At 36.3% G+C, this 27808-nt stretch overlaps 1 protein-coding gene across 2 annotated transcripts in view; it reads right to left on the bottom strand.

Annotated features, from left to right (window-relative positions):
• Positions 1-7569: 7569 nt before the first annotated feature.
• Positions 7570-27808, bottom strand: part of LOC114687990 (solute carrier family 7 member 13-like) — a 35156-nt gene continuing 14917 nt past the window's right edge. The window contains exons 2-5 of one of the 2 annotated variants that reach the window (XR_005090787.1): positions 19249-19380; positions 17457-17818; positions 16048-16125; positions 7940-8026 (exon numbers count right to left, since the gene is read on the bottom strand). Coding sequence is in view for 1 of the 2 variants with exons in the window: in XM_028862616.2 (XP_028718449.2) it covers positions 7781-8026; positions 17457-17818; positions 19249-19380 (740 nt within the window). In the remaining variant the exon portion in view is untranslated. Of the gene's footprint in view, positions 8027-16047; positions 16126-17456; positions 17819-19248; positions 19381-27808 lie in introns of both variants that reach the window. The other variant, XM_028862616.2, reaches the window with a different exon arrangement.

Below are 27808 nucleotides of genomic sequence, written 5' to 3'. Positions count from 1 at the left end.
CTGGTTTGTAGTTAGTTTGGATAAGGGGTTGTTTGTCTTGCTGACTCTCTCAAAGAACTAAGTCTTATTTTATTGATTCTCTGTGTTGTTCTCTATGTTTATTTTTTATTGATTTCTGCCCTATTTTATTGATTTTCCTGCCCTCTACCCCTTTTGGGTGAGTTTGCTTCTATTTGTTCTCAGGCTGTCAGTTGTTTTGTTAAGTTGTTAGTTTGAGAGCTCTCCAAATTATTTATGAAAGCACTAAATACTATGAACTTTCTTCTTTACACAGCTTTTCTTATTTCCCATAAGTTTGGGTATGTTGTGCATTCATTTTCATTGAATTAAAGCAAAGATTAATTTTCTTTTATTTCTTCCTTTACCCAGTGGTAATTCAGTGGATAATTTATCAGTTATCATGAGTTTGTGGGCTTTCTGGTGTTTCTGCTTTTGTTGAAATACTGCTTTGGTCCATGGTGGGCTAATAGAAAGCACGGGGTTATTTCACTTTTCTTGTATCTGTTGAGACATGATTTGTGATGAGGTATATGGTTAGTTTTGGAGAATATTACCTATGGTGCTGATAAGAAAGTGTACTGTTTTGGTTTTGGCTGAAATATCCTTTGAGTCATAATGTCTGTTAGTTCCATTGTTTCTCCATTTAAATTTGCCTGGTTGATCTGTCCATTGATGAAAGTGGGGTATTGAACTCTTCCACTATCAATGCATGAGGGTCAATGTGTGATTTAAGGTTCAGTAGTGCTTCCTTTACAAGCATGGGTGTCTTTGTCTTTAGGGCATAGATGATGAAAATTTAGAAGTCATCTTGATGAACTTTTTCTTTGATGAGTATGAAGTGTCTTTCTCCATGTTTTTTGATTAATTTTTATTAAAGTCTATTTTGTTACATATTAGAATAGCTACACAAGTTTACTTCTTAGACCATTTGGTTACAAAATATTTTTAAAACCCTTTACTCTGAGGTAATGTCTATCTATTGTGGAATATTAGCTTAAGATGTGTTATATTCATTTGTGCTGTGGAATATTTGTTTAATGATGCAAACATGTGTTGCATTTGTTTAACTCTGTAAAGCTGTATTACTTTGCATGCATATAACACCTGATTGGTCTAATATGATGCTATTTTATTTGTGCTGAAATGTCGTTTTATTTGTATGTTAATATATAAAGTTGCCTGGGGGTCAGAGCTAATAGCAAGCCATAGCAGAAGCTGGGTGGTGGTGGCTCACACCTTTAATCCTGATCACATTACAGGCAGATCTATGTGAGTGAGAAAAGAACAATGAGAGGAAGATACCAGGAGCCAGCCACCCAACCACACAGCTAGCCAAGGAGTAAGAAGGAAAGAAAGATTAGAGTAAAGAAAAGTAAGAAGCCCAGAGGCAAAATGCACTGAAAGAAAAACAGGATGATTTAAGTTAAGTTAGAAAACCTGGCTAGAAAGAAGCCAAGCTAAGACCAGGCATTCTAAAGTAAGAATAAGTCTCAGTCTAGTTATTTGGGAGCTGGATAGCAGGCCTCCAAAGTTAAAAACATACAAATAAACAAACACATCATACCTACTTTTCATTTTGAATTGTGTTTCTTGTATGCAGCATAAGGATAGATCTTGTTTTCATGTTGACTCTGTTAGTTTGTGTCTTTTTGTTGTGGAATTAAGTGCATTGATATGAGAGATATCAATAAGTAATGATTATTAATTTCTGTTATTTTGTAGTAGTTGATGATGGTGATGGTGATGGTGGTGGTGGTGGTGGTGGTGTGTGTGTGTGTGTGTGTGTTTGTGTATTATTTGGGTTAAGTTGGTCTGGGGTTCTTTATTGCTTTTGTTTTTTGTTTTTGGGGGAGTTCCTGATGTTTACTCCTTAGGGGTGTTGGTTCTTCTTTTTGTTCTAGAGCTTTAAGATGTGCCATTGTGTTGTTCATCTCTCTCTCTCTCTCTCTCTCTCTCTCTCTCTCTCTCTCTCTCTCTCTCTCTCTTTTTCTCTTTGTATGCACATAGTATGATAAAGTTGATTGTTATTACTGACTTAATTGTGCCTCATAGGTTTTGGTATGTTGTATTTTAATTTACATTAAATTATTAAATAGTTGTTAATTTCCTTCTTCATTCCTGTCTTGATCTTTTATTAAATAATGGGATGTTCAATTTCCACGAGTTGGTACACTTTCTGTTGTTGATGTCCAGATTTAATCTGCAGTTGTCAGATAGGATACAGGGTGTAATTGCAATTAGTGTGTCTTGGTTGAGCTTTACTTTGTGTCAAGATACATAGTCAATTTTCAAGAAAGTTTTGAGTCGCTGAGGGAAAAGTGTATGCTTCTGTGTTACAGATGAAATGCTCTATAAATACCTTTTGGGTCAATTTCTTCTGACATAATTTATCTCCAGCATTTTTCTTTTTTGTTTGGTCTGGATGATATGTTTATTGGTGAGAGTATGTGAAAGTCAATATATGATTTTAGCAGTAGTCTTTTCTTTGTTTGTTTGTTTGCTAAATTAACTTGGATGCCCTTGTGTTTGCTGCATAAATGCTTGCAATATTGTCTTGGTGGATTTTTACTCTGATTAATTTTTGTTTAAAATCCATTTCGTCAAATATTAAAATATCTCTACGTGCTTACATCTTTGACCCATTTTCTAGGAATATCTTTTTTTTCCATCCATTTGCCCTGTAGAGATGTCTATACTTGTTGGTGAGGTGTGTTTCTTGAGTGCAGCAGAAAAAAGGGCACTTGTAGTTGAATTTCTAAACAGTCCTATTAAATAAGAAACAGAGAGCCAAATACAGAGGTAATAACCAAAGAGATCAGAGCAATAGCCATGACTAGCCTTAGCTTACTACCACATTGTAGCTTCCACAGAAAGAGATTCTTCCTATCTAACCCATATTTTTATTGCTTTCCTCTTCTGCCTTCTCATTGGCTCTAAGCCCAGCCACATGACTTTCTCATCACTGCCTGTCTATACAAACCTCCAGGTCTCTATGGTTGGTATTAGGATTAAAGGCTCATGTCACCACACTTGGCTTTGTTCTTGAACACACAGAGTCTCTGCCTGCTATATGATTGGATTAAAGGCGTGTGCTACCACTGCCTGACTTCCGTTTCATGCTATTTGACCTTTGATCTCAAGGTAACTTTATTTATTAACATACAAATAAATTATCACATTTCAGCACAAATAAACTATCACCACAGACATGTTGTCTAATCCAGTATGCTAATCTGTCTTTTTATTGGGTAATTGATATCATTAATGCTGGGAGATATCAATGAGCTGTAGTAGTATTTGCTCCACCCATGACCTTGGGCTATAAGGACCAAAGAAGGTGGTGCTTCTTCCTGTTGTACCTGACCTCTTAAAAGGACAGGGAGAAGGGTCACATGCCCCTTCTCCCTGCTGCCTGACAGGTGGATTTGCTCTTTTTCAGAATGGAGGACAACTTTAGCCATTTACTCTGTTTTGTATTTGTGAGTGTATTCCCTCAATTTACTGTAATAAATTTCCCTAATACTCCTTAAACAGACTCCCATTGATTTATTGAATTATCTGGCACCCAATTTGTTTCCAATCCAAAATGGAGCTTTCTCTAGTATTTGTCATAATTCTACATATTCTTCTCTTCCAGAGGACTACAACTGCAAGTTAGAGATTGATGTGGCATCCTATGGCAAGGCAATAATGTGCTACCACCCTTCTGTGGACATCCCCTATGAACATATCAATCCTATTTCTCAACCAGATATTTTGCAGAACAATGAAGAAATATATGAGCAAGTGCTGAAAACCAAATAAGAAGAGAAAATTGAACAACTTGAGCAAGGACCCAGGAGCAAGGTGTTCTTCATCACAAAGCATCTCTGGTACCCGCATTGGCAGTGTCACAGATTTTGTAAAAAACTGAATCCTCCCAAAGACAGGTGACTGCTCTTGATTTTCCAAGCATCATAAAACTTTTGCTTTGTGTCTTATTTTCCAGTTGAGAAAATGCAAATGGTGTATTCATTAATGTGTTACATAGGAAAATAATAAAAATACCCTTTCATATGAAAAAAAAAGGAAGGAGAGGTGGCACAGCAGTTATAAGTGCTGACTGATGTTGCAGAGGAACCAGGCTCAATTTGCAAGTTGTTTAAGTCTGATCACACCAGGATATATAAATAAATAAATAAAAAGAAAGAAGGGACCATGTAGCTTGAGTTTTTCTGCCTTGCCCACAGTCAGGACAAATCTCTGTCACCCGCCAGTCCCACAGCCGCTCAGACCCAACCAAGTAAACACAGAGACTTATATTGCTTACAAACTGTATGGCCGTGGCAGGCTTCTTGTTAACTATTCTTATATCTTAAAGTAACGCATTTCTACAAATCTATACCTCGCCACGTGGCTGGTGGCTTATCGGCGTCTTCACATGCTGCTGGTCATGGCGGCGGCTGTAGTCAGTCCTTCTGCCTTTCTGTCCTTTTATTTCTCCTCTCTGTTAGTCCCGCCTATCCTTCCTGCCTAGCCACAGCCGATCAGGTTTTATTTATTGATCAATCAGAACAACTTGACATACAGACCATCCCCCAGCACAGCCAAGTGCAGACCATCTCAAACACTTGCACTCAGGCCCATGGTCCTAATCATCCTCTATACGGACCTGCTGGGTAACGCCACAAAGAACCCAAGAAGGGCTCCCACAGGACATACATTAACATCCCGCAGCAGGACCATGTGACCCCTCTCCCTTTTCTTTTAAGAGATCCTGTACAACAGTAAGAAGCCCTGTCTCTTTTGGGCCTTGTACCCCAAGGTCATGGGAGGAGCAAATACCACTACAATGAGCAGTGTTTATTGATTATTTTTATTTTGTTGGAAAGGTGTGGGTTTATTTCTCCCTCATTGGATTTTCTGGTCAGGGGTTATTTATCCCTTATGTTTTCTTGTTTAACCTCTATAGATAGAAAATTTTACTCTAGTGCCCTCTTTAGAGCTGTATTTGTGATACTGCTTAAATTTAGCTTTATCTTGGAATATATTTTTCCTTTTTTGTGATTGTTAGCTTTTTAATAGTCTCAGTTGGCATTTGTCATCTTTAGCATTTGTAAAACACCTATCTAGGTCTTTATGTCTTTTAGAGGAGTCAGGTGTAATTTTAATGGGTCTGTATATATAGGTTTTTTTGTTTTCTTTCCTTTGTAGTGTTTGATATCCCTTTATCCTGTATGTTTACTGTTTTGATTATTATGTGTCATAGGGAATTTCTTTTCTGATCCTCCCTGTATGTTTGGTGTTCTTTATTTTTCTTATACCTTATATCTTTATGTTAGGGAAATGTTTTTCTAATATTTATTCAAAATATTTTCTGTGCCTTTGATATAAGTTTCTTCTCCTACTTCTATTGCTATTATGTGGAAGGGCTCCAAAACAGCCTGAGCACACGGCTGCATGACAGGTCTAAAGGCCCAGGCACAGCTTCTGTGACAGGCTTACTGACTGGCAGACAACATCCAGATCCAGGAAAAGCCATAATAAGCTGACATCACCCAGAGATTTACCCAGGGATGGGGAATTACCTAACATCCCAAACAATCCAACCATTAGATACTAAGGTGGCCACATGTCCCTGAGTCTAGCACACATCTATTTTTGTTTTACAGATACCCCTAGACAAATGTCAGCCAATCAGGATCCCGAACCCAGAAATCCTGTCACCCCAACCTCTGTTATGATAAAAACTCTACCCCACCTGTGCTTGGGGCTCTCTGCTCTCACCACTGTGTCAGACAGACAGAAAGACCAAGCCCTAGAGCACGTAATAAAGGCTCTTTGCTTTTACATATAGGATGGTGGTCTTTTGGGGGTCCCTGCAATCTGGACATAACAATTGGGGGCTCATCAGGGTTCCCTCAATCCCACTATGATAACCCTCATAGAGCCTGAAGCTGGTTGGTATGTTCAAGGCCAGCCCCTGTTCTGGGAGCCTCAGAAAGACTTTATGGTTCAGAACTGGTAGGAGCCAGTGTGGGCCTTGAGGAGTTCAGAGCATGTCTGCACCAGGTGGGGGCTGGTGGAGAACTGCCCCTCCAGGGTCACAGCCCAGGAGTGGCCTACAGGTCTGGGGTCCAGCTGGAGCATGGAGTCAATTTCAGTCTGTCACTCTCATGTTCTTGAGAATCTGGGGTTAATAACAATATTCTGTCTATGTTGTGTGCCTTCCCCACCCATTCTAATGTGTGGTGCACCAGTGACCTGCCCTGGTGGCTGCCCACCAAATCTGAGGGAGGATTAGCTCCTAGGACAGAGTGGAGTGTCACTGCCTATGGTTGTTAAGCAGGGATCGACTGTGTTATAATGCTGTAGCATTCAGATTCAATAGATTATAAATATTTGTCATCCCCTAAAAGGTTATAAATTATTATTGGTTAAAAAACTGCCAGATTCAGATGCTTCATTTTGTTACAATGTTGATGAAAATTTAGAGTGATTTTGTTATGGTCTATGCATGAATTTCTGTTCTTGTTTAAAATGGTGTAACTTTACAATATATTCTAGACTACTGAGGGAAATCACAAGAAAGACTTTGGTAAGAGTTTCTATGTTTAAAAAGGAAAGGAAAAGCAGAGTATGTCTGAAGTAAATATCTGAGAAATATCTGAACAGACTGAGTGTACATGGGACGTGGTAGAAGGTCAGAGGGGGTGTAATTTTTTATGCTTCCTTATTGCTGGAAATATTAAATTTAAAAATATAATTATGCTTGGTTTCCACTTTAAAATTAGTTGATGATTCAGGGCAGTAACATTTCTATCTGAAACATTTTTTCAATTTCTTGATTAAGGAATCAATGACAATAATTATGGGGTACAGATTTATGTCAAGTGTGTGTGTGTGTGTGTGTGTGTGTGTGTGTGTGTGTGTGTGTGTGTACTGATCAAAGTAGAGAAAATCACATTTCTTTCTCATATGTCTAATATGTTAACTTACAGATAGTTTATTTTACACATTAAATATATTTGCATAGAACAGAAACCCAGTTTACTTTCCTTGTAATGTAATTAGAAGATGCTATGTCATCTCATTCAATGTTGTATGTTGCCATATTCCTTCCATCTGCCTCTGCTAATACCCAGCAAATTATAATAGAGCATAAATTATTACTTTCTAAAATACGCAGTAAAACCTTAGTCATTCAAAATTCTGGTGATCTTCAACCTTTTAAATTTAGCTATATAGATTGGATAAGGTAATACTTTCTGAAGAGTCAATAATGACATATTTTTGGCTGTAAGGTTGTATGGTCTCCGTCACAATTTTTGAAGTATGTCAATGTACAGAGAGAGCAGCAGAGAGGTATCACTGAATGTGGCTCTTTGGTTATAATACACTGATTCCTTTCCTTAGACAAGACTTTACACAATCTTTCCCTCTTATGGAAAAATATGTTGAATATGACTAAAGACAAATCTACTTATAAATGCTATGATTTGTTGTGTGTATGCAACTTGCCAACATGCTAAAATGCTGTGAACACTTATATATCTCTTAGTGATAAAAGAAATTTCCATATTCTTTTAGTTATTGTGTATTTAGAAACTTTAATATAATTTCTACTCATTATTCACAGAATAAAGGTGTTTAGGAGGTGAAATTGAAATTATTTAACAATGTTTGGGCTGGACATGATATAAGCAAGGATTGTGTTTAACAACATATACATCTAAAAGTGAAATTGTAATAAAATTAGGTTATGCTTAGTTTCAAATATACTTCTCCTTCAGCCTGGATTTTATGAAGGAATTAATTTATCTTGGTCCTCAGATGGTGAGACATTGAAAAGCAACTGACAGTAACAAGTGATTGTGTCAAACCATACAGCATGTCTATGAAGGTGAGCTTGAAGCCAGTAACACAGAAATCCACAGAAAAGAAAGACAACCTGAAAGACATGCTCGACATTAGGAGACTGAATCACTGGCATGAAAATGAGAAAAACTGATGAAGCTATAGATCCAAATATAAGTGGCAGCCACACCTGAAAGGAGAAAAAAAATTAAGCTTATTGATGGCATGCTAAGTTCCTATGACAAAAGAACGTTATATTTGTTACATAACCAATAGGAAGTGAGTGCATACATATCTTCAAAAGTTTTAGAGTAGGTAGTCCTGGTGTTAGTTGGTCAAAAATTAATTTATTGCAGATAATATAGCATAAAAATGTGTGGTGAATTTTGTTATACCCTAACAAAATTTGCCTTAAGATCAGAGAACAGGACAAGCCACTAGATTAAACATAAGAGGCCAGACAAAGGATGCATATACCTTTAATCCTAGTGCTCAGGAGGTAGAGATATACCTGGATCTCTGTGAGTTCAAAACCACCCTGGCTTACATGAGATTGGTTCAGTTTAGAAGAGAAACAGAGCCAGGCAGTGGTGACACACACCTTTAATCCCAGTATGTAAGATTCACATGCCTTTAATCCCAGCACTTGAGATCTCATGCCTTTGCTATCAGTTACTTGGGAGGCACAGAAGCTTTTAATACCAGTACTAGGGAGGTTGAGACAGGAAGTGACATGGCTGAGCAGAGAATGGTATATACAGGGTGAGGAGGCAGGAACTAAATTTTTTTGGCTAGAGGCCTTTTGGCTAGAGACGTATTTTGGCTGAGGACTCAGAGGCTTTCAAACAGAGGATTTCTGGATTTGGCAGGTGAGATATGGCAATGGCTTGTTCCTTTTTCTCTCATTACCGCAATATCTGGCTTTGGGTTTTTAATCAAAAGACCAATTAGAAATCATGCAATAAAAATGTTATTGTGAACTTACATATTTACATACAGTGTACTTGAATTACTACTTTATTCATCCCACTGAGTCATTCTTCACTAAAGCCAGCTCTTTATTTTCAAACAATAAGGAAAGGGTTCCCTTGTAGATTGCCATAAATTAAAATACCAGCATCACACTACTAGTAATAATTCCAATGATCTTATCTGAATTAGGAAAACTACTACATATTTACTCATAGCCAAATTTCCCCCTTCCTTATTATCTTACTTTTTAATTAATTTTTTCATTGACATACTATAGTGATGTATTTATATTTGTAATGAGTTTATTCCTAAAATTTTTATACATACAAATAAATCAGTTATGTTCTTTTTCTTCCTTTCATTCCTTTTTCCTTCTTGCTTATCTCTTTTCTTCCACAAAATTATTTCCACTTACTCTTCAAAATAAATGCCTGATTGTCTCTTCTTGCTCCCATTAATCTCTGTCTTTTCAACAAAAGAAGGTCAAGGAAATACAAATTGGAAAGGAACAAGTCAAACGAGCTATTTGCAGACTATATGATAGTATACATAAGTGACCCCAAAAATTCTACCAGAGAACTCCTACAGCTGATAAACTGCTTCAGTAAGGTGGCAGGATACAAGATTAACTCAAAAAATCAGTAGCCCTCCTATATACAAATGATGAATTGGCTGAGAAAGAAATCAGAGAGCAGCAATTAATAAATGAGACCTCCTGAATCTTAAAAGCTTTTGTAGAGCAAAGGATGCCATCAATAAGACAAAAAGACAGCCTACAGAATGGCAAAATATCTTCACTAACCCCACATCTGACAAGGGCTGATCTCCAAAATATATAAAGAACACAAAAAGCTAGACTTCAAAATATTGAAAAATCCAATTAAAAAATGGGCTACAGAGTTTAACAGAGAATTCTCAACAGAAGAATCTCAAATGCCTGAAAGACATTTAAGAAATTGCTCAACATCCTTAGTCATCAGGAAATTCAAATCAAAACAATTCTGAGATACCATGTTACACCTGTCAAAATGGCTAAGATCAAAAACACTGAAGACAGTTTATGTTGGAGAGGATGTGGAGCAAGGTGAATACTTCTACACTGTTGGTGGGAATGCAAACTTGTACAGCCACTCTGAAAATAAGTATGACAGTTTCTCAGAAAATTGAGAATAAGTCTTCCTCAAGACCCAGCAATACCACTCTTGGGCTTATACCCTAGGTATCTTCAATCTTACCATAAGGACACATGCTCATCTATCTTTACATCAGCATTATTTGCAATAGTCAGAAACTGGAAACAACCTAGATGCCCCTCAACTGCAAAATTGATAAAGAAATTGTGATATATATATATATATATATATATATATATATATATACACAATGGAGTACTACTCAGCAGTGAAAAACAATGACATCATGAGGTTTTCATGCAAATGGATGGAACTAGAAAATATCATCCTGAGTGAGGTAACCCAGACTCAGAAGGACAAACATGGTATGTATTCTAGATAAGTGGATACTAGATGTGAGGTAAGGGATGTCTGGACTGCAACTCACAGCTCCAGAGAGGCTAACTAGCAGGGAAATTCTATAGGAAGGACATATGGATGGCCCATTGAATGAGAAGTGGAGGAGATCTACATGAGTGGACTGGGAGTGGTGGGGTGATAGAGGGCAAGGAGTGGGACATGAGAACATAGGAAAATTGGAGGGTCGAGCTGGAACAGGGACAGAGTAGGAGGGGAGGGAAGGAGATACCATGATAGATGAGGACATCATGGGAATAGGAAAAGGCTGGGTGCCGGGGATGCTCTCAGGTATCCACAAGGATGCCCCCACTTTGGAGTGCTGGCAGTGGTCAAGATGGTACCTGGACTGTTCTACTCTGGTGACCGCTCTAGTGAATACCCTAACCGTCATCATAGAGCCTTTGTCCAGTGATTGATGGTGGCAGATGCAGAGATCCATGGCCAGACGCCAGCTGAATTCAATCAATGAGTGAGAGGAGGGATTCTGCAGGTGGGGGACTTTGAGATTATGATGGGGAGACGTGCAATGATGACTGCCCACACCAGTGGAAGCCCTTGAACTGTCGACTAGTGGTCTTGGAGCCCCCATGGGACTGGACTAGGCCCTCTGGATAAGGAAGACAGTTGTTTGGCTCGAACTGTTTGGAGGGCACCCAGGCAAAGGGCTTCTGATCTGTCCCTGGTGCATGGGCAGGCTTTTGGGAGCTCGTTGCCTGTGATGTGATGCCTTGTGCAGCCTTGGTGCATTGGGGAGGGACTTGGACTTGCCTTGGCTCAGTGTGCCAGACTCTGCTGACTCCCCATGGGAGACCTTGATTTGGGGGATGTGGGGATGTGGGGTGGCTTGGGAGGGAGGGCTGGGGAGTGGAAGGTGGAAGGAGGGGGTATCTGTGGGTGGAATGTAGAGTGAGTAGAAAATTTCTGAATAAAGAAATTGAAAATAAACAAATAAAAGAAATTCACGGAGACCCTTAGATTAGTGGTACCTGAATATAAATATCTGTCAATGTGTCATAATTCGGGAGTGAGGGCTACAGATAGCCTGACATAGGAATTGTCTCAAATGCTAGCATTTGAAAGAAAAACAGTAAATGGAAATGAGACCTACTTAAACTGTAGAATGTGTTGTTTCATTAAGAAAGAATAATAATCAGTTTTGATCTTGCACTTGCCTTGATGTATGTTGCTGCATTATTCCAATCAAACTTGATAACATGTTTCAATTATTGTCTCATTATTAATGAAATATGTGTTAATTATTCACAGAAATAAAATGACGTATGCTATTTTGAAAAAAAAAACCTCTGTCTTTTAGGCATCATCATTTCTTTCAATCCTATTTCTATGTTTATTTTCTTTATGTGCATATGTACCAATATATATTTTAACAACATAAATGTGATTTCTGACCTTAGGTGCTGTTAGGTGTAATATTACACTTATTGTTTTAAATATGTTCAATTATCCTTTCATTTCTTTAACTAAGCCAAAATTTTCTATTATATCTGATTCTCCTTATGTGGTTTCAAATTCCCATTAGAAACATTTTGTTAAGAATTATTGTGTATATATTTCCCAGAAAAATTGTTTTGTAGCTTTCTATATTTTTAAAAAATCATAATAGACTTATGACATACCAAGATTTTGTGAAGATGGATCTGATGATTTTCCCTACAATTCTTGTTTTCTTCTCACTTTTCTTACTCATATATAAAAGAACAGTATTTGTACATGAGATTTGAAATGGGTTCTCTTAGTGGTAATAGAGCAAGCCTTCCATTACCAAATACCTAATTTTCATTTTGCAGGTCTTTCACCAGGGATTGGTCCTAGAATGTACTAGGGAACTCGAGTCTTTTTATCTTCAATTCTCTGTGTCAAGGGTAACTTCCCTTGCCTGTCTCTTAAGTAGGTACCATCTCAGTTCCTTGTTCTATTTAATTTTCCACAACCATGTTTCTAAATCTAGTTCTTTCTCATTTTGGAAATGGTTCTGCCTAAATGTATTCTAACATCAAATGGACATAGTTAGATTCTGTGTCTTTTCAGATTGTTAATCAGTTTTATACAACATGCCATCATACAGAAGTCTCAGTGTTTTCTTCACTAGGAGTGTTTGCTATGTGTCCATTTTATAATATCTGATCACAAGTAGGTCCTTAAATATGTCTGAACATTGCCCTATTTAACATCTGCTGTGCTGATTCTTTGCACTATGCTACCCAAATACCCAGTCTTTCAGTGATTTCACGTTTTCAGATTAATAATGTTTCTAGTTTGGACACACATCACACTGAAATACTCCTTGCTATTGAGTAATCCTCTGTACACTATAAAGATTTTTCACTAGAATTAGATTAATTAAATTCTGATTAGCTATCTCCAGGCATGAATTATAGGCAGAGCAGTCAAACTAAGGATGATGGGAGGAAGAAGGATGGATTCAGGAGAGTCATCAAAAGATGGAGAGAAGTTAAAATGGCCATAATGCCATACTCAGAAAAATACCAAGCCACATGGCAAAACATAGATAAGAAATATGAGTTAATTTTGTTAAATTGTTAGCTACTAATAAGCCTGAGCTATTGACTGAATATGTATTATTTATATTAAGTCTCAGAGTTGGTTATTTGGGACCAGACAGTCAGGACAGAAAAATTACATCTACAAATAGCACCCAAAATGGGGCATAGATCTACATAAGAACTAAAACCCTTAACAGGGGGTTCTAGACACAGAAATGGAGTCTCATGTCTCTCATGCCAGCCACAGCACAGAGATGCATCGCCTTAAAGCTGCCAGCTCACCATGAACTACACTGCAAGGTGGGATCCTGCAGTCTCTCACCCTGGCCATGAGCTAAGCTCTGGGGCAGGTTACTTCAGTCAGTCTCTCACACTAGCTGCAGTATAGAAAATTCTCTCCTAAGACTCGCCCCCAAACACCATGTGCTACTACCTTGTGCTAAACTGGAAAATCCTGGGAACTAAGAGCAATTTAAGATTTGTCTCATGTGAGAAAAAAATACAGATATGCAGTAAAGATAGATGCAGACCAAAAAAATCCTTTAAACAGGTTAGAGTGTGTTTAACAATATATGTAAGCTTTGAAGAAAAAGAAAAATGGTTCAGAAGGTTTTTAAGAAGGAATATAATAATAAAAAGTAAACTATGTCACATTAAGAGTTAAATTTCACAGAGAGTCTGGATTCTTTATGTTATTGTATGATTTTTGAAGTTTTTGTCTGGTAAGAGATACTGGATTATAAAAACTGCTAGATTAAACCATTATAAATATTTTTAAAATATCATGACTTCAAAATTAAATCAAAAGCTATATTGCTTTGGGAGAGATGCTATGCTTTTATTTCCACAGGAAATGAGAGGATGTGGATTTTTTCTGGGTTAAAGAAAATCAGATTTGATAGAGGAAGACCCCTTGAAATTCTGGCTACAAACATATACACTTAAATGAACTACAAGATATATAATGTATATTTTACCTGATCAAACATAAAAAAAACCATCTTTGGCTGACTTGTATAAAATACACAGTATATACTTGTAATAATGTAGATATGTATGTTACCTTTAAATTTTTATTTAATAAATAAAGAGTAAGAGGATGAGACAACAATGTAAATGGATGGCCTAGGTTATCTAGCATTTCAAAATGCCTTTGTTATAGTCTCCTCAAAAGTCTACATCCAAAACAGCTTTATGGTTGTTGGTTGAGATGGTCCACTCTCATGGACTACTCCAGGCAGGACTTCATTATTAACCCATTTTCTCACGATTCCCCAAAGATGCCAGTACCACCAAACAACACAAAGCAATCTAAAATACACAATGCCCACATTCCTAAAAGATTGGCTCTAAATTTTTTTATTTTGCATTTAAGGGGGATTGGTTACAAGTTGTTATTAGTCATAGTCGGCATAAAAGCTAGAATAAGAATTAAATTCAAAGATCTCTTCCTGCATGAATAAAAGGGGTTATAATATAGAAATGGTGAGATAAAAAGTGGATTATTGAATCTACTTTAATGTAAAAGAACAACTGTCAATCTTAAATGTTTACATTAGTATAGATTTGGTTTATTGATAGAAATAAAAGTTATTTCTGTTATTCTTTATGTATATTTCTACTTTTGTTTGGAGTATTATGTTTATGCAGCTCATTTAAAAATATAATTATAACAAAATAGAGATTAATAGTCATCTATATAATAGTCAAACTTATAGTCACATTGGGTATGTTTTCAAAATCATATGTAGACATATTTTAGATAGACAGGAGGTCTTCAAACACTTCAGAGGTCCACAAATATGACATTTAAGATGTCTTAATAACCTAAAGTTTTTTATGAAAATGAGAAATGTATGCTCCTGGAAGTACCAACCTACTTCAGAGTAGATGATGGGCATTAAAGAAACTTCATATAGAGTTTAGTTTCTTTGTGGTGAAAGTTAGCCACTGATCAAGAAGGAAAGTGACTGCCAATATTTACCAAGACAAAGCATGGCAGTTTTTCAAATATCCTGTTTCACACTCTGTGAGATATCCTAGGCCGGCAGGCCAAATATGGATGCCCCAACATTGCAGAGGAACCTTGGATGACTGTCCATTCAGTTGGATGTTTCTGTCATTTTTTAGTTTTGGAAGTTTTTGTTCTGCACTTCTTGTTTACTCAGGTAATATTATATCCTTCTCAGGTCTCTGATTGAGTTGAAGATAGATAGTTATAGTTATAATTTTCTTGTTACCAAATTAAAAAAAGAAATTTAAAAAAGAGTAATAAAATGTATAAGCTTTAAAGTCATAAAAGTATAATTTTGAGTTGGTAATGTAAGTTAGGATACAAAGTGATTTAGATACAAAAATCTGGACTTCCCAAGATAGGGTAGATAATGAAGTATTTTCTTTATTTTTTCCAAATACAAATAGACTGGGTAGTGTAAGTGTAATTATTATTAATAACTGTTTTGTTGTATATAATTTTACTAAGTTAAAATTAAAACTTTTTAATTAGACAAAAAGGAAATTTTTGTGGGATAATCCTCTTGTACACTTTAAAGATTTGTCAATTGAATTGGCTTAATAAACACTGATTGGCCAGTTGCCAGCCAGGAAATATAGGTGGGGTGACCAAACTAAAGATGGTGGGATGAAGAGGGGTGGAGTCAGGAGTGTCACAAAGAGATTCAGAGAAGCAAGGTGGACATGCCATACTAAGAAAAGGTACCAAGCCATGTGGCAAAGCATAAATAAGAAATATGGATTAATTTAAGTATGGGTTATCTAGTAACAAGCCTGATGTATTGGCTGAGTATTTTTCATTCATATTAAGTATCAGATTTGGGTATTTGGGAGCAGGTGGTAGAAAGAGCAAGACTCCACCTACAACTCCTATTTGCCACGTACTGCAATCAATGCTCAGGAAAGATAATAAAAGTTAATAAACAGGAATCTGACAGGCATTGTGCAAGTGCATAAATGATAACTTAATTGATTTGTTCATCTGATTTTTTTGTTGTCAAAATGATACCCGATATGATTCTAATAAAGTCTATATGAGACTCATGTCCACTAGAATGTGCTCAACAAATGAAATTTATTCATTATCTCTGACTGATGATGATTTCTTTTTACCCGCTCTGAATAAAGCAAGGTTTCAAAATATATTTATCCCTATTTCTTTGACTTACCCACATGATTATCTGAAATATAGCAGGGATACCACAATGTATCCAAGGTATCACTCACTTTTGTCCATGTGGGATGTACTTGAAGAGGAAGCAATTACAAGAAAGAAGATTATGAAATATGCTACAGTATAACACTTCTCAAAATATGGTTCGTTGTTGCTGGAGGGCTTCTCTCCAGGTTCCCCAAGCCCCGCAGTCCCACAATCCACTTATAAAATAATCACTCAGACGCTTATATCACTTATAAACTGTATAGCCGTGGCAGGCTTCTTGCTAACTGTTCTTATATCTTAAATTAACCCATTTCTATAAATCTATACCTTGCCACGTGGCTGGTGGCTTACCAGAGTCTTCACATGCTGCTTCTCCTGGCGGTGGCTGCAGCGTCTCCCCCCTCAGCCTTCCACTTCCCAGAATTCTCCTCTCTCCTTGTCCCACCTACTTCCTGCCTGGCAACCTACTTCCTGCCTGATCACTGGCCATCAGTGTTTTATTTATATAGAATGATATCCACAGCAGTTAGTATTCAGCTATTTATAAGAACCCAAAGATGAATAATGTCAGTATACATTCCTGTGGTCCAATAGAGACTGAATCAATCAGAATACATAGGAGAAAACTTGTGAATATGAACTGTATTAATAATACTCATATATTTATTATGGTCACAGTCATAAAATACAAAAGTTTTTATAATATTGTATAATCTCTACAACCATGATACAGTTTAAATCTTGATGAAATTCATAGGAATATTGGGAAAGAAAACAAAGATGATGTGACATCCCTGGATTTATGTTATATAAATGTGTGACTTACATATTAAAGAGATAATATGAATGAAAATTGTCCATGATAAGTCTTTGCTAAAAATCGTGAATTAAATAAAATATCAAATAAGGAATTAAACAAAAAGTTGAAGCTACTTCTACTTTGTGAAATTATTATATGAGCTTGTTCATTTGAGCATGGGAATGACAGTTTTCTCCTGAGTATTATTGTTTGCTTCCTGGAAGATAATGATGACATCTGCTTTTTTTTTTTTTTTTTTTTTTTTTTTTTTTTTTTTTTGGTTTTTCGAGACAGGGTTTCACTGTGTAGCTTTATGCCTTTCCTGGAACTCAGTTTGGAGACCAGGCTAGCCTTGAACTCACCAAGATCTGCCTGACTCTGCCTCCCGAGTACTGGGATTAAAGGCATGTGCCACTACTGCCCGGCCAGTTTTCTGCTTTTACACAATAAAAATGAAGCCTCAAATAGCAAATATCACCAAAGCTTGATTGGAAGACATAGAGCCACTGCTTCATACAATGGGTTTAAAACTGTTTAGAAGAATCTCACAGCTACCAAGAAAGGTTTATCCACAAACAGGCTGTATATTCAATATTAGTATTTACATATTGACTTACCTTATAAGGTCTTGGTAGATCAGGCTTCTGGTACCTTAGTTTAAGCAACCCTATCATTTTCAGCAAATTTAAACACGATGCTCCTAGTGACACATATTTCACTAGGTAGATTAAATCTGAAGCTATTATTGCAATAGAAGATAAAATGATAATCAGGGTGACTGCTACAACTGGAGAGTGATGATCATTAAGCATTGAGTAGATGGCAGGTAATTGTCCATTTTGACTTGCACAGTAAAATATTCTTGATGCTGAAAGTATTCCAGGAGAAATGCTGGTCACCAGTGAAGTTGAGATCCCCAAAGAAATAACCCATTGTACAGAAGGGAAGACTCTGTCCATCCATGTGACAGCAATAGAATCTATGAAAATCCAAAATGCCAAAGTCATTTTTGCTTGAAAGCAAATAGAACAGCACTCTGCAAATGTTTCTGTATCTATGCATATTGTAATAGGACTTGGCCATTTTTTTTTCTAAGAGAGGGATTCTCTTACTCTTCTAATCTGTTGTGCCTTGTGATTGATTTGTCCATTAAAGCACATTAGAAGTGGATGTTTGAGAGCTGCAAGGCTGCTCAGTGCCAGGAATAACAGTTCTTGCTTTCTTGATTGTTAAACTGTCTATCTCATGAGTTTAACACCCCCAACCTTTTTGTCAGCTAATAAGACAGAAAAAAGCCATAGTAGCTGTGGAGACCTGGCACTGCATTATATATTTCTCCAAGTAATAATGGCCTAAAATTTAGCCACTATGGTGTTGCATAAGATGTGGAATATGTGTGATGTGACACCTCCCTCACATCTTCCCTTTAATGGCCCTGTGTTGCAGATGTACTTAGAAGTGCTCCTGTCCAATATCCTTTTTGACATTGGCAAACCTTGATTATACTACTATGTCATTTTATAAGACTGAAAATATCCTAAGGAAAGACTATTTGTGCCCCCTTTCTTTTTTATCATAGTATTTAAAATCAGTGCTGCTCATGCCTGGAATTGTAATTTCCCCAGTAATCTCATCTGGAGCAAGGGAAAGTTGAAGCTCTGGTTCCAACCAGAATAAGCACTTGTCTCTGAAGAAAAGTTTTCATGTTTTTAACAATTTGACAGACTACATAGAGAAATCCCAGAAAGTAATGAATGAGTGATGATAGGGCCACACTTATTCCTAGTGACATTTGGATTTCTATATATAGAAGAGCCAATCATGAAAATTATTGCTCACATTTACAAATAACTAGCATTATTCTAGAAAAACTGAGAGTTACAATATGCGAAGTATGGCTGAGACCTGATTTTGACTCAATTTTTGATGAAATTCTGATGGATATAAATGACAGCCTTAATGAAAATCTTGGCAGTGGGTTTTACGTCTAAGAAAGTAAAGAGATGTTACCTAATTTAAATAGCCTCTTTCATTGTAAAGATAAATGTGTATTTCGAAGGATGAAGCATTTAAGCATGGTGTTTATTCTGAGTGTTCTTGACCTGATTGTTCAGGTATCTTGACATTCTTTTTAACTCTTTTCCTACTCTTCTTTCTTTGTTTTTTATTTTAGGTTTTTTGGTACATGGCCTTCAGGATATATGATTAAGTTTTTAATGTGATTGTTTATCTTATAAAAGATGATTTAGGTTATTGTGTTTTTCTTAGCCTCATTGAAAAGCCTAAAACATAAACATTATTTTAATAGCATTATACATATACTAAACAAATCTATAGTATCTAAAACTTACAATCTTTATTTCCAATCAAAGAGAGGCATCTACCCTATTTAATTTTACTTCAACATACCTGAAGAGATGATTTCCTGGGGTGTCAAAACTGCCAAGTATGATATATTAGTCAGTAAGTACAACAGAGTCACAATGGACAGGCCAGATATAGAAGATTTTGTAATTGTATCAGTAGGACGTTTTATTTCTCCTAAGGAAAAAAATAAAAAAAATATAAGAAAATGACACATCAAACATATGAACTAACTCTGCAAACATTTTATTATAGATTTATAGTGATGTTAATGAACTGTCATCTACAATATCCATTTAAGTCAATGTAGTGGCCCCAAAGCACAAGTTCTCAAATTTAGGTTATTTCTACATTTTGGCCATTTACCTGAAAGTGAGTATCATGAGAAATTGGCAACAATAATAGCTTTTTGTTTCTGCAATTCAAAATATTAATTAAAAATTAAACTTGCAACACACATGAAGTGTTTATTTCAGGTCATAGTTCACTACAGCTATGTATCAGAAGTCATAACATGCATATTGCAGTGCATGGTTGTAACACTGCAGAGTATCACCAAATATTACCCATAATACATCAGCTCAGACTTCAGAAATTTAGATGCTATCAATCTCTCTGTACATAGTTTCTGCTACTAAAGAAATATATTTTAAGTATGCCAAGCAAATATTTCTAGTATCTTCTTACCATAATTCCTAGGCATATAAGTGACAAAGTCATTGAAATGCATTGTGCTAGAATGTTTGATTTTTAATACTGCTGATTTTTTTCTGACTGGAGTTTCATAAAGTATGGGACAACTCCAACCACACTTTATATCCCAACACAGCAGGGGGTAATATTGAGACCCATACATTCATGAAGACCTACAAACAATTAGCAATTGGTGAGAGATGTAGAATTAGTTAGTCTTCCTAATGGATGAACATCCTAATTGGAGTGGTCAGCTACAGAAACCTATATATGCTGCAACACTGAATGAGCACAGCAGGTTGAATTCATATATTTTTTGGGTGTATATGTGATATGTGACAACAGTTGTTAAAGAAGATGAGGCTGTGAATTTGGGGGATAAGGTGCAGATATAGGAAGGTGGTGAGAAGAGATGGAGAGGAAACTATATATTTATATCTAAATTAAATTAAAATTAACTTTAGATCAAGTTGGTTTGATATTAATACTAGTTTCTAAAATATCTGAACTGGCACTGCTTGAGTTACTTTTACTGCTGTGAGAAAGCACCATGACCAAGGAAACTTAATGGAAGGAAGAATGTATTTGGGCTTACAGTTCTTGATGGACAAGAGTTCAATATGTTGAGGAGGTCTAGAAGGCATGGTGGTAGCAATAAAAAGTTGAGAAGTCACATTTTTAAAAAGCAAGGGGGAATCATCGATAGCACACAAAAATTAGAGTGTGAACATGGACGTTAAAAACTCACTCTAGTGGTATGTTTCCTCCAGCAAGACTCTAATTTAAGGTTCCACTATATCTTCAAGAAGCACCATCAACTGAGGACCAAGTGTTCACGTATTTTCAACATTAGAAGAACATTTTTCATTCAAACCACAAGAGTCCTTAAAGATACTTCTGCCAATTTTATTAGATATTTATATGAAATGGTGTTTTCAGTATTAACACGTATAAAAACAATATATTAAATATCTATAAACTATAAACTGTATATAATAGTCTACATACATTATTATCACCTATCTAGCAGAGATTATATTCTTTGGTGAAAATCATAAGCACACATCTGTCCCATTAGGATGCAATTTTTCTTTTCTATTTGTTCAATCATAAATATTTTGCATTGCAAAAATTTTAAACAATTTTTTTTCAAGACAGGGTTTCTCTCTGTAGTTTTGGTGCCTGTCCTGGATCTCGCTCTGTAGACCAGGCTAGCCTCGAACTCACAGAGATCCACCTGTCTCTGCCTCCGGAGTGCTGGGATTAAAGGCTTGTGCCACCATAGCATGGCTAAACAAATTTCTTTGTGACTTATTATCATTAATGGTTTTATTTATGTACTTATTTAATTTATATATATGATGAGGGTCAAGTAAAATTAATGAGAGTAAAGTACTCATGAAAGAATAAGTATAAGAAGCCCTCTGTTGGATGGAGCATTACCATTACTTCTTTTCCTCCTCTTACTTGATGCACTGATTTGTTATCAAGTGAGGCAAACTTTGAACTAAAATGAATGGTCTATTCCTGGCAGTGCTGATAAGAAATGAGAGCTTTCTGAATCAGTATGGAGAAGCTTGTGGTGCTGGAAGAGAATAATCACGTCTATGACTTGATAGATATTCCAGTAGAGCAGTTGGTCAGTTTTCACACACAAGTTGACCAACTCGTTTGCTATATTTGCTGGAGTCTGGTGTTTAAATTTATGAAATAGACTTATCTATGAGGATATTTTTAGCAGTAAAGTCAGTTTCCCCTGAAATAAAATAAGTTCATCTTTAAGGGAAGAATCTTAACTCTTCTTATCAAATAGATAAATTTTAGATGATTGTAACAAAATTAACCCAGATAGTAAAAAGTCATATTATTACATAATGCAAATAAGTGGAACCCTAAAAATACTAGGAACATTAGTACAGACATGGTTGATTAATAGATGTTAATCATAATCTGTTTATCTTCCTTTCATCAAATACATGTATAAAATTATGAGACAAATAATGAGAAAAGATGTTTACACTGTGAAAAGGAAGGATTAAATTTTATTAAATTTATATATCTTGAAAATTAATTTAAGACTCTCTACCTGGGAAGTTGCTGTCCACCGTGGCCTGGGAATCAGGTACACAATCTTCACTATTCATTTCCCCCATTGCCAATCTTCTGTCTCATCTACAGGCATGTGGCAAACTGCTTAAATGAACCTCTCCTCCCATTCTGACTCTAATACCTGGGCATACCACTAAGCCTCATGGTGGAACCATCTTTTCTTCTTACTGTGAACATTTTCAGCCCCAAAATTCTAGCCAATCCCCATTCTTTGGGCCTGCAACAAACACCTAGAAACATAACCAAGCCAAGAACAACAGTGAGCAAACCAGGAAGGGAGTCAGAGGCACTCCTTCTCAGTCAATACACAGTCACCAACAGTTGCTAAGATCCTGAGAGTCCAAGAAAACTCAAGCATAAAAACACATGCTTAAGGAAGACAATACCAGATATCAACAAATACCATCATCATCATTTCAAAACCCAGAGGCCAAGATGCCAGCACAAAAACACAGAAATTGACAGCAAAAAAAAAAAAAATTCCTGCAACAGAACCCAGAAACTAATAGAGTAGCCCAATAGGTTTTAAGCACAAGACACAAACTTCAAATTAGCTATTATGAGTATGCTCAAAGACCACAAAAACTTGATAAATGAATCTCTTCATAAGTCTATGAAAACACAAGCAATCAGTGGAATGAAATAATGAAAACAGTTAAAGAAATTAAAATAAAAATAGAGTAACTAAATAAAATCCAAACAGAGGTACAACAGAAATGATATGTTTTGAAAATCAAATGTAAGACTTAGAGGTAAACCTCACAACAAGGTTCATGAAAAGTAATACAGAATCTCAGTCATTGAAGATAACATAAGAGACATAGATACCTCAGTAAAAAACATTCAGAGACAAAACATCCAGGAAATCTGGAACAATATGGAAAGACAAAAAATATGAACAACAGGAAAAGAAAAAGCTTTGTTCAAAAATATTGAAAATATTTTTAATAAAATCACAGGAGAAATTATCCCTAACCTAAAAAAGGATGTGCCTATTAAAAGTACAAGGAACATACAGACACAAAGAAGAGACAACAAAAACAAGATAAATCTTCAAAAATCATGGAAAATGAACAACTATCTACTTAATGAGAATTGGGCTAGAAAAAAATTTGGAAATAAAATAATAACTTCATAGAACTGAATGACAATGAAAATATAACATACCCAAAGTTTTGTGAAACAATGAAGGCAGTTCTGAGAGAAGTTCATATCATTCATTAAATGCTCATCAAAAAAAATTAGAATGATCTCATGCTAGTAATTTAAAGGCACACCTGAAAGGTTTAGAACAAAAAGAAGAATTCATATTCAAAAGGATTAGATAGCAGGAAATAATCATCTCATAGCTAAAAGAGTTAAATAGAAAAAAACACAAAGATATACTAAAATAAAATGTTGTAGGCTTTTAAAAATCAGCTGTAGAAGTTCCCTGATAGATTTTTTGATCACTTACATACATTATCATATCTTGTACAAATAGCAATTTTTGGACTTTTTTTCCCAATTTGTATCCCCTTGATTTCCCTTAGTGTATTATTGCTCTAGCTAAACCTTTAAATACTATATTGAGATCCCTGAGCTCCAGCCACTCCTGGGAACACCTGCCCAACTTGGCCCCAGGTTCTGGCCACCGGGCAGGTCCCCTTCTAGGCCCACTGGGAAGGATCCCCTTCTCCAAGCCCCCGGCAGCCCCTGCAATCTCCACGCCCTGCCCCCACGCCCATCTGCCCAGACCCCAGTCACTTCCTGAGACTTAGAGACCGTCCCCCAGCTCCCATCCTGCCATCGACTTCCCTTCTGGACCAGAGAGGGCTCCCATCCTGCCCCAGACTTCCCTCCTGGACAAGACCTCCCATCCTTCCCCCTGATTTCCCATCTGGACAAGAGTTCCCATCCTGCCCTGGAGTCCCATTTGGACAAGAGAACTCCCATCTGCACAAGACAGAGAAACTTCCTGAATCTGTCAGCTCTGTCTGAACAAAGTGCGCTGATAAGACTAAGAATGAACCACAAGGAGATGGGCAGACATCAAGGCGGAGTACATACAACAAAATGAAGAGCAATACAGCATCACCAGAACTTAGCCCTCCTCCAACATCTAGACCTAAACATCAAAAATTGGAAGAAGCAGAAGAAAAGAGCCTTATGAATAACATCATGAAGAAGGTAGAGGCTTACATAGAGGAAAAGACAAAAAAAAAATTGGAAGAACGCTATAAAAAATCTAGAGGAAAGGACAAATAAAGTAGAAGAAAACAATAAAGTCACAGAAGAAAACAATAAAGCACTGAAAGAAAATAATGAAAAAGCAATGAAACAAATGAAGGAAATAGTCCAAAACCTGAAAAGGGAAATAGAAAAAAATGAAGAAGACACAAACAGAGGGAATGCTGAAAATAGAAAATCTGAGTAAATGAATGGGAACTTCAGATACAAGTATAACCAACAGAATGCGAGAGATGGAATAGAGGATCTCTGGCTTTGAAGATATGGTAGAAGAAATAGATTCATCAGTCAAAGAAAACACTAAAGCCAATAGAGTCATGAACCAAAATGTCCAAGAAATTTGCGACACCATGAAAAGACCAAACCTACGAATTATGGGGATAGAAGAAGGAGAAGAATACCAACTCAAAGACACAGAAAATATATTCAACAAGATCATAGAAGAAAACTTTCCCAACTTAAAGAAGGAAATGCCTATGAAGATACAAGAAGCCTATTGAACACCAAACAGACTAGACTGCCCCAAAAGTGCCCTTGCCACATAATAATTAAACAACTAAATGTACAGAATAAAGAAAGAATATTAAGAGCAGGAAAGTAAAAAGGCCAAGTGACTTATAAAGGCAAACCAATCAGAATAACACCCGATTTCTCAATGGAGACTTTGAAATCCAGAAGGACCTGGACAGATGTAATGCAGACACTAAGAGACCATGGATGCCAGCCCAGACTAATATACCTAGCAAAATGTTCAGTCATCATAGTTGGAGTGAACAATATATTCCAAGACAAAGCCAGATTTACACAATACTTATCCACAAACCCAGACCTACAGAAAGCACTAGAAGGAAAATTGCAACCTGAGGAAGTCAGATACACCCTGGAAAAACACAGGCAATAGATAAAGCTACAGCAGTAAACCCCAAAGAAGAGAAGTACACACATACACTACCACCAAAAGAAAATAACAGGAAAGAACAATCACTGGTCATTAATATCCCTTAACATCAATGGACTTAATTCACCTATAAAAAGACACAGGCTTACAGAATGGATATGAATGCAGGACCCATCTTTCTGCTGCATAGAAGAAACACATCTCAGATTCGAAGATAGACACTACCTAAGAATAAAAGGCTGGGAAAAAACTTTCCAATCAAATGGTCTTAAGAAGCAAGCAGGTGTATCCATCCTAATATCCAGCAAAATAGACTTCAAACTAAAATCAATCAAAAGAGATCAAAAAGAGCATTACATCTTCATCACAGGAATGATCCACCAAGATGAAGTTTCAATTCTAAACATTTATGCCCCAAACACAAGGGCACCCACATATGTAAAAGAAACATTACTAAAGCTTAAACCACACATCAATCCCCCCACATTAATAGTGGGAGATCTCAACACCCCACTCTCACCACTGGACAGATCTCCCAAAACAAAACTTAACAGAGAAATAAAGGATTTAATTGATGTCATCACTCAAATTGACTTAATCGATATCTACAGAACATTCCATCCTAACAAAAAAGAATATACCTTCTTCTCAGCACCCCATGGAACCTTCTCTAAAATCGACCACATACTTGGCCACAAAGCAAATCTCAACAGATACAAAACAATTGGAATAACCTCCTGTGTACTATCAGACCACCATAGTTTAAAGTTATATTTCAACAACAACAAAAACTACAGAAAACCTACAATCTCATGGAAACTGAATAATGCTCAACTGAATCACCAATGGGTTAAGGAAGAAATAAAGAAAGAAATTAAAGACTTCCTAGAGATCAATGAAAATGAAGACACCACATACCCAAACTTATAGGACACAATGAAAGCAGTGCTAAGAGGGAAATTCATAGTACTAAATGCCCACATAAAGAAGTTGGAGAAATCCCACACTAGTGACTTAACAGCACACCTGAAAGCTCTAGAACAAAAAGAAGCAAAGTCTCCCAGGAAGAATAGAAGCCAGGAAATTATCAAAGTGAGAGCTGAAATCAATAAAATAGAAACAAAGAGAACAATACTAAAAAATAATGAAACCAAGAGTTGGTTCTTTGAGAAAATCAACAAGATAGACAAGCTCTTATCAAACTAACCAAAAGACAGAGAGAGAGAATTCAAATCAACAAAATCAGAAATGAAAAGGGGGACATAACAACAGACATTGAGGAAATCCAGAGAATCATCAGGTCATACTTCAAAAATCTTTACTCCACAAAACTGGAAAACGTAAAAGAAATGGATAATTTTCTGGATAGGTACCACTAAGTTAAATCAAGACCAGATAAACTATTTAAATAGTCCAATGACCCCTAAGGAATTAGAAACAGTCATTAAAATTCTCCCAAACAAAAAAAGCCCAGGACCAGATGATTTCAGTGCAGAATTCTACCAGATCTTCAAAGAAGAGTTAATACCAATACTCTCTAAATTGTTCCACATAATAGAAACAGAAGGAACATTACCAAACTCCTTCTATGAGGCTACAATTACCTTGATTCCTAAACCAAACAAGGATACAACAAAGAAAGAGAACTACAAACCAATCTCCCTCATGAACACTGATGCAAAAATATTCAATAAAATACTGGCAAACAGACTCCAAGAACACATCCAAACAATTATCCACCATGATCAAGTAGGCTTCATCCTAGGGATGCAAGGGTGGTTCAACATACAAAAGTCCATCAATGTAATACACCATATAAACAAACTCAAAGAAAAAAACCACATGATCATCTCATTAGATGCAGAAAAGGCTTTTGACAAAATGCAACAACCCTTCATAATAAATGTCTTGGAGTGATCAGGAATACAGGGAACATGCCTAAACATAACAAAGGCAATTTACAGCAAGCCAACAGCCAACATCAAATTAAATGGAGAGAAACTCAAAGCAATTCCACTAAAATCAGGAATGAGACAAGGCTGTCCACTCTCCCCATACTTATTCAATATAGTACTTGAAGTTCTAGCCAGAGCAATAAGACAACATAGGAGATTAAGAGGATACAAATTGGAAAGGAAGAAGTCAAGCTTTCCCTATTTGCAGATGACATGATAGTACACTTGAGTGACCCCAAAGATTCCACCAAGGAACTGATAAAGCTTATAAACACCTTCAGCAACATAGCAGGATACAAGATCAACTCAAAAACATCAGTAGCCCTCCTATATACAATGGACAAAGAGGCTGAGAAGGAAATCAGAGATACATCACCCTTTAGAATAGTCACAAATGACATAAAATACCTTGGGGTAACACTAACCAAGCAAATGAAGGACCTATATGACAAGAACTTTAAGTTCCTGAAAAAATAAATTGAAGAAGATGTCAGAAAATGGAAAGATATCCCATGCTCATGGATAGGCAGGACTAACATAGTAAAAATGGTAATTTTACCATAAGCAATCTATAGATTCAATGCAATCACCATCAAAATACCAACACAATTCTTCACCGACCTCGAAAGAATAATACTCAACTTCATATGGAAAAACAAAAACCCAGGATAGCCAAAAGAATCCTGTACAATAAAACAGCTTCTGGAGGCATCACGATCCC

Source organism: Peromyscus leucopus, chromosome 2 (genome assembly GCF_004664715.2).
Source record: "Peromyscus leucopus breed LL Stock chromosome 2, UCI_PerLeu_2.1, whole genome shotgun sequence".
NCBI lineage: Eukaryota > Metazoa > Chordata > Mammalia > Rodentia > Cricetidae > Peromyscus > Peromyscus leucopus.
Note: the sequence above shows the minus strand (reverse complement) of the source record. Positions and strands in the feature narration are given on the sequence as shown.